Here is a 20,642-nt window from a genome sequence, read left to right on the forward strand (position 1 = left end):
CAGCCAAATGATTCAAACTGACAGCGCACAGGAACTTTACCTTGTTTAGCCTTGTATCTTAAACAGAGTATTATTCGTAGTATGTACTCTAAGAGATACCACTGACGTGTCTTTGTTAGAAGAAATAAACAGCACAGTAGACTAGGAGGCAGGCAGTGTATTTTTAGCTACTGTTAGTGCAAAAGCCTCTCGGAAGTGTCTCTTACCGGTTCTCCTGCACTGCCTGCTGCGTGATGGCAATAACTGATGAGACCAGGGATGGGCTGTTCACCTTTTGCCATGATAACAGCTGGATTGGTGTAGGATGGATGCTTCTAATGCACAACACATAACAACTATGAATACAGTGACTGGAAAACATAAAACTATACACGCAAATGACTCAAAGGGAATGAGGTGAAAACAAGTGTGACACTGAAATGCCAAGCTCTTATGAACACAGCCAGTTTAGATCTCAGGTATTTTCTGCCTTTAAAAATTGCACATATTATTTATCTTTGCCTATACGAAAAGAAATGAATTGATTTAAAATTTTCATTAAAACTGAAACTTGCAAGTGATAATTACCTTAATTCATCTCTGTAAAGATATATGTAATCAAGATTTTCTGTACATGAGGTGATCTCCAGCTGCAGCTGCCTTAGAAACGTCAAGATCTCTCAGACCTGAATTCACATTTCTGGAGTTAGAATGCTTCTGCTTTGGTTTAGAAATTCTTTAACATAATTTTGAGTTACTTAGACTTTCAATTCCCATAATAAGAATTAGAAGCACAATTTGTGGAGTAAATACAGAACAAAGCAGTTTGGAAAAAAAATCTTTCCAAACACATAGGAATACATTGTCTTTCCATTTGAAAACTGAAGACATAAACCTGAGGTAAATATATATATCTCAAATAACATGATACTGCTCTGGAAAACGTCTAAAATTTGAACTGAAATAATTTGCAAGTGTTATCTAATTTTTTTCGTTTTGTAGTCTCCAACTTATTATTTTGGTTTGAGTAATGTTGATCTATGATTACTGGTGAAAGCAAGGCTATAAACATAATGTGACGACATTTAGCTTTGCAGAGGAATTTCACACCTCTTATGTGGACATGCACACTGGGATACAGTAGTCTGGATAGCTTATTAATTGACCTGCTATCTATCTGTCATACTTTTTCTCAATGTTTTTAGAAACCAACATTTTCTTTTCAAAATAGATATTATGGCTTAAAAAATTTTGTTGTGATTCCTTAATATGCCACCTACTGGACTTCGCAAGTTCAGGCGTGTGAGTACTTTGAATCAAAAAAAACGCACTAAGAACAGTCTGCCACATCAGAATGGTATCATAAAAATGCATGTTATCATCAAACATAATAAATAAGGTATCTCCCACTGCAATTTGAGATCATCTACCGAAACGAGATTCATATCTTTTTATGAAGCTGTATTTGTACAAAATGTACCTAAAATACATCTGATTTACCACACAGACATCAATGTATAGTCTTAACTTGCAAAGGAGTATTGGTGGAAAGTACCTGAGACAGAAGCTAAAGGGTCGCTTATGGAAACAAGCCGGACTCACCTTAGCTGCAATAGCTGCTGCTGTTATATGTGAAGAAGAACTGTCCTCTGTTGAGGCAACTCCACTATCCTTCTTCTCTTCCTCCTCTTCCTCACACTGTACTCCTTTGTCTTCTGTCTGCTTGTGAGGGCTGGTGGTTGGAGGAGGAGAAAGAGGAGGTGGTGGTGAAGGTAGATCTTCAAGCTCATCGTGTACCTCCTTTACTTTTACAATGGCATCCCGCAAAAGATCAATGGCATGAGGTAGGGCTGGCAGTATAAACTGAAAGCATTCCTATGCACAACAAGAAGAGAAATGACTATGAAAAGTTACCTGCAGAAGTAAATACAGATTTTTTCAGATTTACTCTTAAACGATAGTCTGGGTTTAGATGTATATTTTCACCCGATCATAAATAAAACCTTCAATGCCCTATGCAATTGCTCATAGAGGGTAAAAAAACCAAACTCAGAACCAGAACTGGGGACTATACTATAAATTTTTGCCTTTTTTTCATGCAAATACAGTAAGTTATAAAACAAGGCTGCTGTAATTAAGCTAATATTGGATTAAAACTTCATAAAACAAGAGTTAAATTTTCATGAATATGTAATACAGAAAACAGTTCACAGCAGTTGGTAGAATGCTACAAAAATGCAGAACGAAAACATTAACTCTCTCCCTGCAGGGATATTAGCTTCAAATAATTCCTATTATGTTCTTTCACAATTAGAGAACAATTCATAAGGGTTTCCACAATTACAATATAATTATCTTCTTTTTTATTCATGGACTTATCCTATATACTGGAATAATGACAAACTATACTGCTGTCGTTATAATTTTATATAACTCAGAAAAAATGTTCATAAATAATCCATTTTTCAAACCTCTCCTTGCTCTATGATCTTAAAAACAATTAGAAAGCGTATTTTATATGGCTGGAGAAAGCAAAAATACATATGCTGCTCAGTGCAACTGTTCTTGTTCCACAATGGGCATACACGTATATAGCTACCTCTGCTGCTAAAATATGCTATATTTAATCAAATCAAGGAGGAACGTCAGGATGTCACGCCGTGCAGGCTCCTGTGCAGATCTGGGTCAATACGAAATTCAGACAGGTTGCTTAGGCTTTTGTTCAGCAAAGTCTTGAAAAAATTCAAGAACAGACTCCACAACCCTTCTCAACAACCTGTTCTAATGCTTAATTACCCTCAAAGTGACTTCTTTTTTTCTTTTTATCCAGCTGGAAGCTATCTTCTTCAGTTTATGACTATTGTTGTCTCATCCTCCTCCATGGCACCTCATTAAAGAGTTTTCTTCGTGTCATTTGAGCAGACAGCATATGAACATTAAATTATTGGAAAATGATGGCAGGGTCACAAGAATGAATTGCCATGGCACTGCAGTTAGGCAACACACAATTTGACAGAGAAAGCTGACATTATTCCTTTTGGTGCACTTCATTTTCGGTCTTGTTTCAAGCATAAGGAAGATTTTTAAAAATGTATTTCAACACTTTTGAGTATCCAGAAAAAAAAAATTTTGTAAACACTGTAACAAATATTTTCAATATATAAAAATGACTATGTAGAGTTTATATAAGTTACTCAAAAACATGAATCTCAAACACTGTATTTCCTCAAAGCTTCTAAATAAGAACCCATCTTCCAGGCGCTCCTTTAAGAGTAATGAAAAGTCATACTACTTCATAGATATATAAATTCTTAAAACATTCAATCTGGCACTCTGAAGAACTGGAGCAAACTGTATGAGCATAAGAGGCTGTATATAATGAATATATATTAAAATATATTTTCAAACATAATGAAGAACTGTAAGTTCTAATGCAAGTGTAAACCTCAGAGTTATTGTGCTTCCACAGTATTCTTTTTAAAACGGTTTAAAATACTGAAGCATACAACCATCATTACTTCAGTAAAAAAGCAGACCTCAAGCAAGCGGTAAACAAGGTCATCAATCTGTGAACTGACCAATAATCATGGAAAAGTACATTAATGATTAACTCATTAGAGAAGCATGTTCCCCACTCCTGCCGCTGAAATGAACCCTTGTTGGCTTGACTGTTCATGAACAGGTTCCCAGGAAGTACTCTAAAAGCTCATGCTATTTGTAAAATTAATTGTTTTAGGCAATTGCTGGTACAATTATGAAAATTGCCATAGACCCAATGATTTCAATGAGCATCTGGTTATTTCACACTTCACACTCTTTCATAACATTAAATACCTTTTGCAAGGCTAAAGGAAAAGAAAATAGACCAGAACAACACAAAAATGGAAGTATTCTATACGTCTTGATTCAGTGGCACATGCCACACAAACATTCTCTGGAGAAAACATGTTTGGCATGCATTGTGTCCATTTTTGAGATGGAGCATTTACATTGCTGTCATTTTCTATTAATATTTTATGAACAAAATATGTATACTGCTGCAATTTCATAGCTTTATATGATTGTATTAATATGACGGAAAGGGAATTTGCAAGTCTTAAAAGAGAGAAATGAGAAAAATTCCTGGTAGCAACTCGCCCTATTTTGTTCTTGAGATCCAGTCTGTTATAGAACAATTTCCTTATCATTTGTCTTCAAAATCTTTGCTGAAATCTGATACTTTAAAGACATTCCATATTAAAATAAATTGTGACAGAACAGAGTATCAGCATGATAGGAACAAATAAATCATCAGTTTATAGAAAGCTTGCTTGTATAACAAAATGACATTTTTTTCTTTTCCAGCAGAATTACCTTTTTTATTACTTACTTTATATTGAATTATTGTTAAAATACTTATTATCTTTTTTTCCTTTCTTTTCCTGATCTTCTTTGTACAATTTACTTCTCTTCACAGTCTGAGTGCCTCAGGGCAGAAAATGACAACTTTGTCTCTAGCATGTTAGGAGTGCTACTGAACACAACGAAAAGCATTAGAGATTGTAGGCTATTTCATCTCTTTCTTAATTCAAGAAAAGAAGCATAGACTTCTGAAAAAAAATCTTACTGGGGTACCATGTCTCTAAGATATGGGGGAGGCCCACTGCTTTGTTAAATACATGTACATACATACGACTTCCACTCCAAACTGGAAGACTTTCAAGTAGGCATACTCCTGCCTAACCATCCTCCAATACTTGTTGCATGTTTTGAAGGTTTTTTAATTTATTTTCAACTACAGAGTCTCATTAGATTTTCTTAAAAGGCTCTAAGGAATGGCAGAATCATAGAAGGGCTTACTGAGTCCCCGAACTGAAACATGTAGATAATGTATCTCAAAACCTGTGATGGCTGCTTAAGATAAGAGTATCAAAATAGTTCATCTTCAACTTCCAGGTGACAGCCCACATAAACATTCTTTATCTCCAGACATAAATCTTTCAAGCAACAGTGACTTCAGGGCTGTGCTGCCAAACACATTAGTACTGTCTCCTCTGTGACTGGGTACTACTGGTTTAGAAGATGATGAACGACCAGGCACGCATTTGTTAGAGACCAGAAGTAAAGACATTTTTTAACAAGGCCACTGACATAGTCTGAGCCCTGGAGAAATATGTTCTCATGATTGACACGAGATCTACCTTAGCAGTCTTGTATCACGTTGTACAGCCCACTATTCAGCTTAGCAGTATTTGTGTGGAGAAGGCTGTTTTTCTGGATCTGTCAGCCAACTACACAGAAAGAAAGAGCACTGGAAAGATCTAGCCTTACTAACACAAACGAAAACAAAATCCTGATGTTTAATTGTATTTCTCTCAGCTCTACAGTCAGAAAGTAAGCATGAATAAAAACATAAAGCTTAACTTCCCTGCCCAAACTGAGCAAAATGCAGGAAGAAAACAAACTGTATAAAGGGTGTAAAGTCTGATACCCATATCCAAAAGACTTAAAAAATCCTTAAGCTCTTAAAAATGATGTTCCCTTTTTTCCCCTCTTGCTGACCAAAACCAGCAATATTCTTCGTACTCCAGCAAGTTCTACCATACGCTATGTCTTCCTCTTACTGGATGCTTTATTGAAAGCTGTGGACAACACAGGAATCGGGTACAGGCAGACTAGAGAAGCAGGAGGAAGTCAGGAGACCATTCAACTCTTCATTAGCACTGCCTGCTACACTGAGCGCTCTCTTGCACTACGTCTAATACTGTCCTGGTCATACAGTACCTTCAATCACACTGGAATTGTATCATTCCTGACTGAGAGTTGATGGGGTGTTCAGTTACATGAATATGCATTTCAATTCACTTTCGTAAAATTTGTTGCAGTGGGTACCATCTACCACTCAGAACAATGGGAGGTACTCATCATGGATCCTCAGTAGCAGATCAGTAAGAACACTTCTTACCTGTGATCCTTTCTTGCTACCTGGCAGATTAATTATGAGAGTTTTCCCTCTGATTCCACACACAGGTCTGAAAAGAAAGAAATCCAGAGTGAAATTCTTGCATGCAACTCCCTCCACTGTAGAAACAAGAACAGAACATTTAAGACAAATTCTATTATTTATCAGAATTTATAAACTCAATTTCAAAAAATATTTGACAATTGTATTCTCATAAAACAGCTCCGGAGAAGCAGTGCTGAAAAAGGCCAACGGAGTCTAACGTTTAATTGCTAGTACAAACACTGGCTAGTTTTCCATCTTTTTTAGATCTGTGCAGCTCCCTTAATTCTTTTGTTAACTTGCATCCAAAACATTCTTTGATATAGTCCCTATTTGCTCATATGCATGGTTCCTTTGTAATGTAAGTCATGGTGTCAAATACTATTTCTCTTCCCAGGTAAAAATACTAAGCCATGCTGGTTGCATTGATTCAAATATGTCTTTTTTTTTTTTAAAGATGCAACATAAGAAAAACACAGAGGGAAGTAATTCTGAAGTGAAAATCGCACTTATGCAATTCATATCTAATTCTTCCTAACAGCCTTCTTTCTCCCTCAAAAAATGGATGAAATCAACTATCAAAGACGGAAGATTTTATTTTTTGTCTTTAGAGAATTCCCTTGGTCTTGATGCAGGGCTGAACTCAGACACCCAAGTGCTGAATGCTTTCTGTTGTTTAGTTTGCCTCTTCCTCCTTTTAGCTAAATATTTATCAAGAAAAAAGAATCAAAATTATTGGATTTTTGTCTTGAAGTTGTAAAGAATGTCTCCTTCTTTTCTCCACTGTTCACAAAATCAGTGGTGAAAAACCCAGGGCTGGGATACAGGGATAAGAAAAAAGTAAAAGGACGAAACCAAACCACAAAGATATGGAGACTACAATTGAGAGAAAGTGTGTAACAATCTCTGTATCAAAGAAAATCATGAGCCGTAAGTGAAGACAGAATAGAAATGAAAAAAATTTCTTGATAGAGCACTACCAAAAATTTTGAGCCAAAGCACATGGTTTGTGGGGTAGCCATCTTCCCTGGATTTTTCCTTATAGAAATAATTCTCAGTGATTAATGTCTTTTATTGGTAGCATGGCATTTTCTAGCAGGGTAGCAAGTATTTTAGTGATAGCTCTCATAATGCTCACAATTAAATAGCACAGAGATTGTTTTTGTGCCACAGAATTAACTTCTGATCTCACAGTGTTATGGGTTTGCATGGCAAGGTTTTGGTAGCGGGGGGGCTGTAGGGGTGGCTTCTGTGAGAAGCTGCGAGAAGCTTCTCCCAGGTCTGATAAAGCCAGTGCCAGCTGGCTCTAAGACGGACGTGCTGCTGGCCAAGGCCAAGCCAGTCAGCAACGGTGGTAGCACCTCTGGGATAACATAATTAAGAAGGGGAAGAAAAAAACTCAGTGGTGAAACGGCAGTGAGGAGAGAGGAGTGAGATGATGTGAGATAAACAACTCTGCAGACACCAAGGTCAGTGAAGAAGGAGGGGCGAGGAGGTGCCTGAAACGCCGGAGCAGAGAGTTTTCCCTTGCAGCTTGTGATGAAGACCATGGTGATGTAGGCTGTCCCCCTGCAGTCCGTAGAGGTCCATGGTGGAGCAGATATCCACCTGTAGCCCGTGGAAGGGACCCCCCACCAGAGCAGGTGGATCCCTGAAGGAGGCTGTGACCCCGTGGGGACCCACGCTGGAGCAGCCTGTTCCTGAAGGACTGCACCCCGTGGAAGGGACCTATGCTGGGGCAGTTTGTGAAGAGCTGCACCCCGGGGGAAGGACTCACATTGGAGAAGTCTTTGGAGAACTGTCTCCTGTGAGAGGGACCTCATGTTGGAGCAGGGGAAGAGTGTGAGGAGTCCTCCCCTTGAGGAGGAAGCAACGGCAGAGACAACGTGTGATGAACTGACCTAAACCCCCATTCCCTGTCCCCCTGCGCTGCTCGGGGGCAGGAGGGAGAGAAACGGGAGTGAAGTTGAGTCCAGGAAGAAGGGGGGGGTAGGGGGAAGGTGTTTTAAGATAAGGATTTATTTCTTACTATCCTACTCTGATTTGATTGACGATGAATTAAACTCCCTTTTCTCCCCAAGTTCAGTCTGTTTTGTCTGTGACGGTAATTGGTGAGTGATCTCTCCTTGTCCTTGTCTCAACCCTCGAGCCTTACATCATATTTCCTCTCCCCTGTCCAGCTGAGGGGGAGTGATAGAGCGGCTTTGGTGGGCAGCTGGCAGTTATCCAGGCCAAACCAAAACACAGAGTCAAGCCAGCCTGAAGCAAAGCATTGTTTTCAGCTCGCAGCTTGAATGCTGCCTGACTCCTAGCCTCTGCTTTCCCATATTTACCTCTCGCACGCTATATACTCTCAATCAAGAAAGAATCCCAGGTAGTTGAGAAATGCTCTACTGCAATACAAAGATGAAGATCCTGAGTTAAAGAAATGTGCTCATTTACTCTTGTTGCAGTAGTCAAATATACAGAGCACAAACTCAATCCAGCAAATCCCATATGTGGGATACAGTTTATGATAGATTCAAAATAATGTAAATAGTAATCATCCACAGAAGAATTCAAATGAGGTGGAATTGTGTTTGGCAGACAGCTCCTTGAATAAACTACTACTTGGCTCTTTTATTCTGCTTTAAATAATTTCAAGCATTATAAGCTAAATAACCAGTACAACCAACCAATAATAAAAAAGAACTAAACCAGCAGCCGTTCTCCTGAAAGCTACAGGTTTTGGCTGCCAATAACCACATCTAGTGGCTCATGACAGAAATAGAGCAGCCAAAACTTTCTCAAGGGAGCATACAAAAGTAAATAAAAGTACCTAAGAACTGCACAGCTTGCAGAAAATATTGTGTGCACTCACAACACAAAAGCACATGAAATGTGCATCCATTCTAGCTAACTTGAGAGATAAATTAATGATATTCCTCCAAATGTAGAGCAGTTGAGGGAGATGCTTTGGATCCCGTGTTATCCTCAGCCTTGTAATGCAGTGGACAGAAATTTTAAGAAAACACAAAGAAGTCTGCAAAAGAAGAATACAAATAGAAGCAAGGGAGTGGAAGGAAAAACAGGATGCAGGAGGAAGAAAAAAATGGACATGGGAGGAAAGAAATACAGGTCGGATACAGAAGAAGGAATGGAGAACATGATCTCTTTGGGGCAAAAACATGATCTGCCTGGGAAAACATTATGCTGGCAAAAGCAGAATAGATGGGCAAGGAGACAGAGAGTGCTTTAAAAAGCCTCAATAAAGACTGGCACGGCATGGGTAGTGACAGGTAAGGAATCAGGTAAAGGGAAAAGAATTCTGGGACAAGGACAGTTTTGGAAGGTCACAGAGATGGAAAGGAAACACTTTCAGGAAACACATAAAAAGATCTATGACATTCTAAGATGCTCCCTGCTGGACCTTGGAACTGAATTTGAACCATGAGCATCTCACTGCCCCTCATTTGCCCGTAAGTATCTGTGTGATCTACATTTCTCAAACTGTGTACCTAAAATTAGCATAGGTTTTTGACCTCTCCTCATGTGTGCCTTAGTTCTCACTGTAAGGGAGGACCACAACACTACATCAATTTGCAGAATTTTCTATGAAAATATATTACCATTTTGTGTATCAGCATAACAAATGATGCAAGAAAAATCCCAGAGGAAGCGAGTTTGCATTCAGAGAAGATTCTGAGTAAAGAGTACCAGAACCGATACAGGATTATACACAGCACAGCCAAAGCAAAGCAAAGCAAATTTCCTTCCTCCATCTTAAGCATTTGCAGAGGAATTCTACAAAAAAAATGTAATCATAACACACACTTGCATTCATGCAGAACTGAGATTGCACAAGAAACCATAATGCTGTACCTTTGTAATTTTTGTGTACTTAGCTTTATGACCTGAACGATGTTATAAAAATCATGGACTTTTGCATGCTGATTACTTTTATGCCTGAAGTAAAGGTTTTCACTGGCAAATTTTTTAAAGCCTAATACGACCGCATGCAGTATCTTTGTAATGTTATCTGCCATCATTGTCATCAATTACTACTGAAAGTGGCTGTGGTTTAAGGGATATTTCCTTGCTATATGTACAGAGGAGTTAGGTAATCCAGCACTTTGGTTCCACTACCATTACAACATCCTTCCAGCCATTCTGATCACACCATATGCTAAATAAAACCTGGCAGCACCATCTAAACGGCTATCCTTTTCTTGATCAGAAACAGAACAGCTAAACTGACCTTTCCTCTCCTTGTGGTAGTATTCTGTTTTCCTTTCCCTTCAGATTAATACAAACTATGATATAAAAAATTGTATCCGATAAAAAAATGAAAAATGAAAAGTACTTGCTAATTGTGAGAGAATATGAAGTTGTTCACTTGGTAATGTTGCCCTTTTGGATACATGATACGTGATACGAAAAGTTTTAAATACCTTGTTGAATCACTAAACCTCTCATCTAAATGTCCTTTAAAAATGTAAGTATCTGAATAATAAGTTGCAGATTTGAAAGTTCCTTTTTTATTTCTTGTACAATTATTTTCTTGTTATATCCTCATTATACAATGAGAAATCAAAAACCTGTAACAGCCATTGTTCCTTAGTTACCTTGAAATAACATGCAAGCACTAACTTCTGAAAGGTATTGATATTACTAAGTCTATCATAAGTAAAATGAGGTAAACTGAAGGAATAAAATAAAAATCAACTCCAGAAAGAAATACAGGATAACAAGAGACGTCACTGGCAAAAAAGAAACACCAACACGCAGAGAAACAGTCACTCATTATTTACTAGGAAACATCAGACTCTAGGGGTTGAAGTACTATATCTGAAAGCATGGGATAAAATACCATTTAACTTATTCAGAGAGCTTTTGCTGATACTGGAATAAAAGCAGTATCAAAACAATACATTTGTATTTATCAAGAGTTTTTTTGCCAAACAAAGCATTTTAGTACTTGATGAACAACACCTAGACGAATTTCTCACTTGCCACCGAAATGCCATAGCTCTAGGATGAAAAGACAGCTATTTAACAGCATGCGTCACTATTACACACAACCTTGCACAGTAAATACAGGAGGATACAGTGTCTAACAGAGACAACAAAGGGAATTAAATGAGAGAATGCAACTGCCATTCTTGGAATTTGGCCACTTCTCTGCAGTTAAGACTTCTAGTCTTGATAACCATGGCAATCTTCAGTTTTTTGTGTACAGCCATTTCATGACAAGGTGTATTCTTAAGGAAATAGTTCACCTCATTTTCTGAAGGAAATAGTCTTACCTAGAGAGCATGCCCAGAGGAGTAACATTAAGTGATCCCATCAGCATTGCCAGGGCCATCCCTGGGGCTTCTCGCTCTATTACTTCTTTAGTGGCCTGAAATCAAAGATTAAATAGCGAAGTGAGTGAAATAGTACAAGGACAATAAAAATACGAAACCAGCTAATATTTGAGTAAGAATATCTCCTTTTTTTGCTCCTGCCAAGAGACGTCCTTGATAAATTCTCAACACTGAAATATGTTAAATAATTTTCTGTTGGTTGTGTAAAATAGGGAGAGACAAGGGGTCGGGAAGAAGCATTGTTAGCTGTACTGTAAAGACTCCTACAGAAAATTTTAAAAGTCAGGACCCTACATATATAGGAAATCTTAACCAACACCACATAAATAACAATACCTCCCTCTAACAGAAAGGAAAGAATGCTTGGGTACAGGCAAAGAAAAGACCAAATGTAACTGTCTTCTCTTCCTCATCAATCTCATGTGCATTTTCCCTTTGAGCTTTTCCCAGGCATGATAAGGGTGAATCAGTCTGCGCAGAAGATAGAAAAAAAAAAAATTTGCAAAGGGAAGCCCATGTAGCAGGCAGGCAGGAAAATAGTAAAATGGTAATGATAATGGCCAGAGGCTGAGGCCTTCCCTTTTGATCATGTCAGCAAAACAGCAGTTTCAAACAGGCTGGTGGCTTTTATTCACAAGCGGTCCATATGCAGAGGGCATTGAGAAGCCTGGAAGTGGAGTCTGAAAATTCTTGTCTTTTTAGTCTTTTTCTACACAGGGAATCAGATGGGAAATTACTTTTCTGGGATGTGCACAATATTCTGTCCTTACTTCCCACGACAAATTTTCTCAAACACATAATCCATCCAGTCTCCCAACCTCTAACTTTAGTTAGTACATCACAGCTCAAAGATAGGTTGCAGTCCTACCCTTTCTTCATTTCCCTCACAGTAGTTGCTGTTCAGTGGATCATCTTGTTTCATGTTCTGAAACAAGATTCTACATTATTTGGCACAATTAAAATGTTAGCAATGCTCATAAAACTGCAAAATCCATTGTAAAACATCCAGTCAAATTACAACGCTTTGATGGTACAGCTATCAAAGCAGAAATAGAAAGCAGATCTTAAGTATAAGGACATTCTGAATAAGCTACATTTTCTTGGCAGTTTGATATAGCAAAAGAATAAAATGGAAGAAAACCAGATAAATTATTTTGTGGGGAAAGCTTAAATTACAAATGCTGTCTTTGTACTTTTGTAAGCTCCTAGTTTACAAACAGAAAAACAAAGTCACAGAGAAGGAAAACAACAGAACTAACCCAATGGCATTCCTATGAGAAGGATCCAGGAGTCCTATACTAGCTATACAGCTGAAACCCTTACAGGAAGCAATAAATAGAACTGAAAAAAGTATCCCTGAACAGTACAGATATTCAAGTGGCCATATTCTCAAACATTGCCACTAATCTTTAACAGCTTTTAAGGAAGTATGTCAGTATCAGAAGACATCAGACACAGCTACCAAGTAAACCTTCAGATCTTTTATTAATAAGAAAACCTGGTACGTGCTCAGTTGTGGGAATCAAGAACTCCGGTTTATACAAAACCAAGCAATTTCAATTCAGCAGCTGACACCACAGTCTCTTCTATTTCAAGCATAGTGTGCTGGATTTAGCATCTGCCACCCTCTACGCAGAAACAGAAAAGACATCTAAATACAACCCAGTGTCTGTATTTTCATATGGGGGAAACGAGAAGAAACAGGCTAGGAATGATGTAGACAAAACTAAAACCTCTCCACTGACGGAGATATTGCCTAAAGATACCTGCTGAGCTATTAAATTACCAATCACATTAAAAATTCTTAAGACTATGCATAGACCTGATGATTTTTATAGTAGAGAAGACAAAGGCATTGCAATGGTGAAGAGATGCTTTGCTGACAATGAAAATGTTGGTGAAACATAGAATTCTCTGTGTGGGCATACATTGTCAGTCTGTATCTATGCCTTTTATTTCAACTAATACCGTACTTCAAAGCTATTCAAAGCTGGTTTTAAATACAAAGTGCATTTTGAGATTTCTTTTTTGCCCTTGAGCACAGTGGCACTTTGAAGATATCATTAGTTAAAATTCTAAACAGGCTTCAAAGGTAGTACAAGATGCAAGAGTTCCATAAACAGCGATCCTGCAGCTCAGGGAGTCCTTCAATGAAATTCAAGTCCATTCTCCAACTTCACAAGAAAAATGACCTTCACAAAATGCCACTGCTAGCAGGCAATGTGATTATTAAAAATGTATAGACTAAGCAACAAAATCTGAAAGAGCAGAAAGTCGAAACAGCAGTACAGCCCTCAATAGGAGTTTCTAAAAATACTTATTTCAAAATGTATATGCTTATATTTATTACTGTAGGCAGACTTCTCCAAACAGGGGAATGCTTCCTGTTTTTACATTTGCAGCCTGACTGCATGGATGTAACCAGAAAAGGCTGCTGCTAAGTAAACAACTTTTACTGTGACATCTGCTCTTGAAATCAGCCACTGCAAAGTCCACTCCTGGGATGTCCTCAAATAACACAAAATGTGCAGTGTACAGGAACTGAAACCACCATCACACTGGGAAGCACACTCTTAATTAACTATACATACATGACTGAAATAAGTGGTGCACCAGTGATTTGCAGATACTTTGTATTTATCTGTAACAACTCTTTGCTTCACCTAACAATGTACTAAAGTGCTGGTGGCCAGGTTTTCTAATACTTCTTTAAGGTTTGAAGGAAAGGTGGAGGACACAGGGCAAAACTAGATTTTCATCAGTGTCCAGCTCAGGAGTTAGCCAACATCTACCTGCATGCAAACTATTAAAGAATCAGTGACTTAGCACGTTCAGGTTTTCTAGCAAGGATGAATTAATGTTAAACTTTGTTTCATGTGCAATTTTTTCTTGGTAGTCTCACCATCAGCCAGCTTTTGCCTGCTGCGGGGGGCCATACTGTTTGCACAAAATGAATCACAAATCAAGGCTGTTGCCCCTGGCTCTTTTACAACAGCAATGACGACACTACTACATGGGCAGAAGCAGGAAAAAACGATGAAGAGACTTCTTTCAGAGTTGTCACACTGACACCTTCATCAGGATCAAAGCTATACACTGATATCTCAGACCTGAGGCTGAGGACTATATAAAAAGTAGGCGGACAATACTGGAGTAAATTTGCATAAAATACTAAAATGACTGCAAGGAAGTGTCCCCAGTTTCTCCTACATAAGGTGGTAGTGCAAAGAAGACAGATGGATGCAAGACAGAGGTGGAAGAGAGGGGTTCCACAGCAGTGGAAGCATTTGAAGGTTAAAAGCAAGAGTTCAGGAGAGAGACAGAAATGCAGAAAGGCGAGCTTGGAGGCTGCAAAGAAAGGAGAGGTCTGTCGTTCAGATGGCAGAAGGGAATGTGGGAAAAAGCAAGCCTAAGAAGAAAGGAAGAGAGCAAGTCCAAGCAGCAGGATTGTCAGAAGATCAGGGATGAGAGTAGAGTGAGGGCAAGTGAATGAAGTGAGTGGGATGGAAATAAGACTGCACCAGGTGGCCTGGATATACAATATTCGAGAGAGAAACTCAGGAGAAGCAAAAAAGAAGACAGGACATGGTAGAAGTGTCAGGCTGTGGGAGAACCAGGGAGAGAGACAATGGGACTGAAACAAAACAGTAGTTTCTACTCCAGAGCAGACAAGTAGAGACTAACAATTAAACAATTATTTCAAGGAACCATTTAGGACTTACTAAAAACGTCTATGAGAGCAATTGTTCTTATATTTCATTACTATATGCATAAACGCAGTTTATTTTAAAACTCATTTTTGATTGTTTTTGAAATGCCTTTTTACTGGGTTAGGGCATTATGTTCCCAAACCAGCTGATACATTTTTAGATATCTTTGACGTAGCTGTGGTTGCTTAACAGATGGCTTGCTGCCAATTGGTGTCACAGAGTTTGCTGCTGCTTCACTGCCTTTCTTTGCCTACATATAAATCAAGTTAGTTCAGTTCCTAACCTGTGGAAGCCCTCCCAGGCAGCTTCTGGAGGACATACCCACTGCAGACTGATTTAATTAAAAGACGTAGAACTATTCTTCTTGAAATGTTCAGGAACTCCTTGTCTTTCAGGTATTAAACACAGCAAAGTTCAACCTCGTAATAGTAAGTAATGATCGGAGATAATTCATACACTCTTCAGTGGTTTTGGGATGGTAATATGGTTTTATTTCTTCAACTAAAATGCAAAATATGAGCAGTCACAATAGATTCAATTAAATTAAGATGACCAAGACTGTTGAAAATATTATTTCTGTTGAAAAAGTTCAAATTTATAACTCTGCATAGCATACCATAAAGCTATTTATGCAAATTAATGGACAAATTTGCAGATAATTTATATTTAACAGACTACAGAATTAGCATAGATAACATTTTATTACCTACTTGAGCTTACCATTGAAAGTGGAAGTCTTGGAAGGGCCTAACCAAAGAAATACATATATACCTTCTGCAATAGAGCTCACAGACAACAGTCAAACCTCAGAAGACTGGACAAAGAACTATGGAGACAGATCAGTCACAGAATCACAGAATCACAGAATCACAGAATCACAGAATAGTAGGGGTTGGAAGGGACCTCTGTGGGTCATCTAGTCCAACCCCCCCGCCGAAGCAGGGTCACCTACAGCAGGCTGCACAGGACCTTGTCCAGGCGGGTCTTGAATATCTCCAGAGAAGGAGACTCCACAACCTCCCTGGGCAGCCTGTTCCAGTGCTCCGTCACCCTCAGAGAGAAGAAGTTCCTCCTCATGTTCAGACGGAACTTCCTGTGCTTCAGTTTGTGCCCATTACCCCTTGTCCTGTCACTGGGCACCACTGAAAAGAGCTTGGCCCCATCCTCCTGACACCCACCCTTCAGATATTTGTAGGCATTTATAAGGTCCCCTCGCAGCCTTCTCTTCTTCAGGCTGAACAAGCCCAGTTCCCTCAACCTCTCCTCGTAGTGGAGATGCTCCAGTCCCCTCACCATCCTTGTAGCCCTCCGCTGGACTCTCTCCAGTAGCTCTTCATCCTTCTTGAACTGGGGAGCCCAGAACTGGACACAGTACTCCAGATGAGGCCTCACCAGGGTAGTGTAGAGGGGAAGGAGAACCTCCCTTGTCCTGCTGGCCACACTCTTCTTGATGCACCCCAGGATCCCATTGGCCTTCTTGGCAGCCAGGGCACACTGCTGGCTCATAGTTAACCTGTCGTCCACCAGGACACCCAGGTCCCTCTCCGCAGAGCTGCTCTCCAGCAGGTCCACCCCAAGCCTGTACTGGTGCATGAGGTTGTTCCTCCCCAGGTGCAGGACCCTGCACTTGCCCTTGTTGAACCTCATCAGGTTCCTCTCTGCCCAGCTCTCCAGCCTATCCAGGTCACGCTGAATGGCAGCACAGCCTTCCGGTGTATCTACCACACCTCCCAGTTTGGTGTCGTCAGCAAACTTGCTGAGGGTACATTCTAATTCTTCATCCAGGTCGTTGATGAAGAAGTTAAACAAGACTGGGCCCAGTACTGACCCCTGAGGGACACCACTTGTCACCAGCCTCCAACTAGACTCAGCGCCCCTGATGACAACCCTCTGAGTTCTGCCATTCAGCCAGTTCTCTATCCACCTCACCGACCACTCATCCAGCCCACACTTCCTCAGCTTCCCTAGGAGGATATCATGGGAGACTGTGTCGAAAGCCTTGCTGAAGTCAAGGTAGATAACATCCACAGCTCTCCCTTCGTCTACCCAGCCAGTCATGTCATCATAGAAAGCTATCAGATTGGTCAGGCATGATTTCCCCTTGGTGAATCCATGCTGACTACTCCTGATAACCTTCTTTTCTTCCACTTGCTTGATGATGGCCTCCAGGATAAGCTGCTCCATCACCTTTCCCGGGATGGAGGTGAGGCTGACCGGCCTGTAGTTCCCTGGGTCCTCCTTCTTGCCCTTTTTGAAGATTGGAGTGACATTGGCCTTTCTCCAGTCCTCGGGCACCTCTCCAGTCCTCCAGGACCTCTCAAAGATGATGGAGAGTGGCTCAGCAATGACATCCGCCAGCTCCCTCAGCACTCGTGGGTGCATTCCGTCGGGGCCCATGGATTTGTGGACATCCAGATCGCTTAAGCGATCCCTCACACAGTCCTCCTCGACCAAGGGAAAGTCGTCCTCTCTGTAGGCTTCTTCTCTTACCTCCGGGGCCTGGGATTCCTGAGGGCCAGTCTTAGCACTGAAGACTGAAGCAAAGAAGGCATTCAGTAGCTCTGCCTTCTCCGCATCTTCCGTCACCAGGACACCCGCCTCATTCAGCAGCGGCCCCACGTTGTCCCTAGCCTTCCTTTTGCTGCTGATGTAGTTGAAGAAGCCCTTCTTGTTGTTTTTGACATCCCTTGCCAGCTTCAATTCCAGGTGAGCCTTGGCCTTCCTCGTCGCATCCCTGCATGCTCTCACTACGTTTCTGTACTCTTCCCAAGTGGCCTGTCCCTCTTTCCACATGCCATGCACCTTTCTCTTCTGCCTGATCTCCGCTAGAAGCTCCTTGTTTAACCATGCAGGTCTCCTGCCTCCTTTGCTAAATTTCTTTCTCAGGGGGATGCATTGCTCCTGTGCATGGAAGAAGTGTTGTTTAAAAAGCGACCAGCACTCATGGACCCCCCTGCCTTCGAGAGCCCTGGCCCACGGGATTCCTCCCAGTAGCTCCTTGAAGAGGGCAAAGTCAGCCCTCCTGAGGTCCAGGGTTTTGATCCTGCTTATCGCCCTGCTTCCTCCATGCAGGATCCTGAACTCGACCATTTCATGGTCACTGCAGCCGAGTCTACCTCCAACCTTCACGTCCTCCACCAGTCCCTCCTTGTTTGTTAATACAAGGTCCAGCAGAGCGCCTTTCCTTGTTGGTTCCTCCACCACTTGCATCAGAAAGTTATCATCGATGCTCTGTAGGAACCTCCTGGATTGCGCCTGCCTAGCTGTATGGTCTTCCCAGCTGATGTCAGGGTGGTTGAAGTCCCCCATGAGAACCAGAGCCTGTGACTGTGAGGCTGCTTGCAGCTGCCTGTAGAAGGCTTCATCAACCTCCTCCTCCTGGTCAGGTGGCCTGTAGTATACACCCACCGTAATGTCACCCGTGTGAGCCTGTCCCTTAATTCTAACCCACAAGCTTTCAACTCCTTCTTCACTTGCCCCCAGGCCAAGCTCAATGCATTCCAGTTGCTCCCTCACATATAGAGCAACTCCCCCACCTCTCCTTGTTGACCTGTCTTTCCTAAAGAGTCTGTAGCCATCTATGACAGCATGCCAGTCATGCGAGTTGTCCCACCACGTTTCTGTGATGGCGACCAAGTCGTAGCCGTCCTGCTGTATAATGGCTTCCAGCTCCTCCTGTTTATTGGCCATACTACGTGCATTGGTGTAAACACACTTGAGCTGGGCTGTCAATCTCACCCCTGGCCTTGGCACTCCAAGCCTAGGCTCATCCCTAGTGAGCTGGGCAATATCCCCTTCCCCCTTCGAACCTAGGTTAAAGCCCTCTCAATGAGCCCCGCCAGCTCGTGGCCAATAATTCTTTTCCCCCTTTGTGATAGCTGAGCTCCACTTGTTGCCAGCAGGCCCGGTGCTGTGTATACCTCCCCATGATCAAAAAAGCCAAAATTTGACCGATGGCACCAGTCCCTGAGCCACCTGTTAACCAGGTGAGTTTTCCTGCCCCTTTCAGTGCTGTCCCCTGCCACTGATGGGATGGAGGAAAACACCACCTGCGCCCCTGATCCCTCAACCAGTCGCCCTAGTGCCCTGAAGTCCCTTTTGATGGCCTTGGGACTTCTTTCTGCTACCTCGTCCCCGCCAACCTGCATTACCAAGAGGGGGTAGTAATCAGAAGGCCGCACCAGACCAGGGAGTTTCTTCGCAACATCCCTAACCCGGGCCCCAGGGAGGCAGCAGACTTCCCTGTGGGATGGGTCCGGTCGGCAGATCGGGCCCTCTGTTCCCCTCAGAAGGGAATCGCCTATGACAATGACCCTTCTTTTTTTCTTAGTTGAGGCAGTTGTAATACGTAGGGCTGTCTGACTCGTTCTAGGCAACCCCCTGGATGGAGCCTCACCTTCACCCACATCCTCTGTGGCCAGTCCCTCACATTCCAGAGCCCCATACCTGTTGCTTAAGGGCAACCGGGCAGGTGAGGGAGGTCGGGGGGAAATTCGCTTGCCCCCCCGAGCAGGGACCTGTTTCCATTCCCCCCCATCTCTTAGGCCCCCTCTTTCTGCTCGGTGGCAAGAGGGTAGGGGGTTCTCTGCTTTCTGTGGAGCCGCCTCCTGCTGCCTCGGCCTCAGGGAGGGCAGGGTGCGGCTCCACCAGTCGATCTCCCTCTCACACTCCCGGATGCTCCTCAGCCTCTCCACTTCCTCCTTCAGTTCTGCCACCAGGCTGAGCAGGTCATTCACCTGCTCGCACCGAACACAGCCGTTGTCTCTGCTGTCCTCCGGTACGAGCGCCAGGCTCAGGCACTCCCTGCAGCCAGAGACCTGGACACCCGCGTTCTTGCGTGGGGCCTCCGTCTGGGTCCCCACACTCCTTCGAGCAACAGCTTTACCACGGGTGGTAACCATGGCTAGAGTATCTCCTGGAAGAGCGATGCCCACTACTTGAGTTGCCAGAAGGGGTGGCTGTACCCTGCCAGTCGCCTTCCCCGCTCGCCCTGCCCGCGCGAACTGCTGCGCAAACTGCTGCGCCGCTCCCGGGCTGCTGCGCCGCCTCTGTTTGCCGGCTCTGTTCGCCTGCGCTCCTGGTCGCTCGCGCTCCCTGGGGGCTGCTCTTATCCCTGAGGGGGTTTGGCCGCTGTCACACTCGACTCCGCCCCCGCTGAGTCAGAGCTGCTGCTCGTTGGCACTTCCCGCTTTCCCGCTGAGGGGGGGGGGGCTGGGGTCTCCTCTCTCTCTCGGCGCTTTTTGCCGCCTCGCCGCTGCGGTTTTGCCACCGGAGAAAGGGTCCCTCGGCGCGAGCCTCTGCTCCAGAACCCTTCACCTTCAGTAGCTTCGCCGAAATCAGTCAAACATGCAACAAAAATGTCAGTCACGTCTGTCAACCAGTTGTGTAAGAAGTGTATACTTCAGCAACAAAAATTGCATCTCAGCTTGGACATAAAACACCTTCTTCAAGGTGATTCAGTATACCTCTGCTGGAGACAACATTTGTGCCTGTTATTTCAGCTATTTCAGCTCATTCTCTACTTCCCTACTCATATTTTGCATGAGAAAAAATAGATCTTACATGGAGATAGACTGATTAGAGATTCTTGCCTAAAAATCACTTACATGTTTTTTCTCTTACTAC

The 20,642-nt window shown here is 42.2% G+C and overlaps 1 protein-coding gene across 25 annotated transcripts in view; it reads right to left on the reverse strand.

Moving 5' to 3' along the window:
• GPHN (gephyrin) overlaps nt 1-20,642 on the reverse strand; it is a 347,846-nt gene that overhangs the window by 121,079 nt on the left and 206,125 nt on the right. For 14 of the 25 annotated variants that reach the window (XM_075425604.1, XM_075425606.1, XM_075425626.1 and 11 more), the window contains 4 exons: nt 11,248-11,342; nt 5,924-5,990; nt 1,582-1,854; nt 207-314 (listed from right to left, as the gene is read on the reverse strand). In XM_075425604.1, the coding sequence (XP_075281719.1) occupies nt 207-314; nt 1,582-1,854; nt 5,924-5,990; nt 11,248-11,342 (543 nt within the window). The remainder of the gene's footprint in view (nt 1-206; nt 315-1,581; nt 1,855-5,923; nt 5,991-11,247; nt 11,343-20,642) is intronic. The other 11 variants (XM_075425611.1, XM_075425610.1, XM_075425625.1 and 8 more) reach the window with 1 other exon arrangement.

This window comes from Opisthocomus hoazin, chromosome 7 (assembly GCF_030867145.1).
Source record: "Opisthocomus hoazin isolate bOpiHoa1 chromosome 7, bOpiHoa1.hap1, whole genome shotgun sequence".
Lineage (NCBI taxonomy): Eukaryota > Metazoa > Chordata > Aves > Opisthocomiformes > Opisthocomidae > Opisthocomus > Opisthocomus hoazin.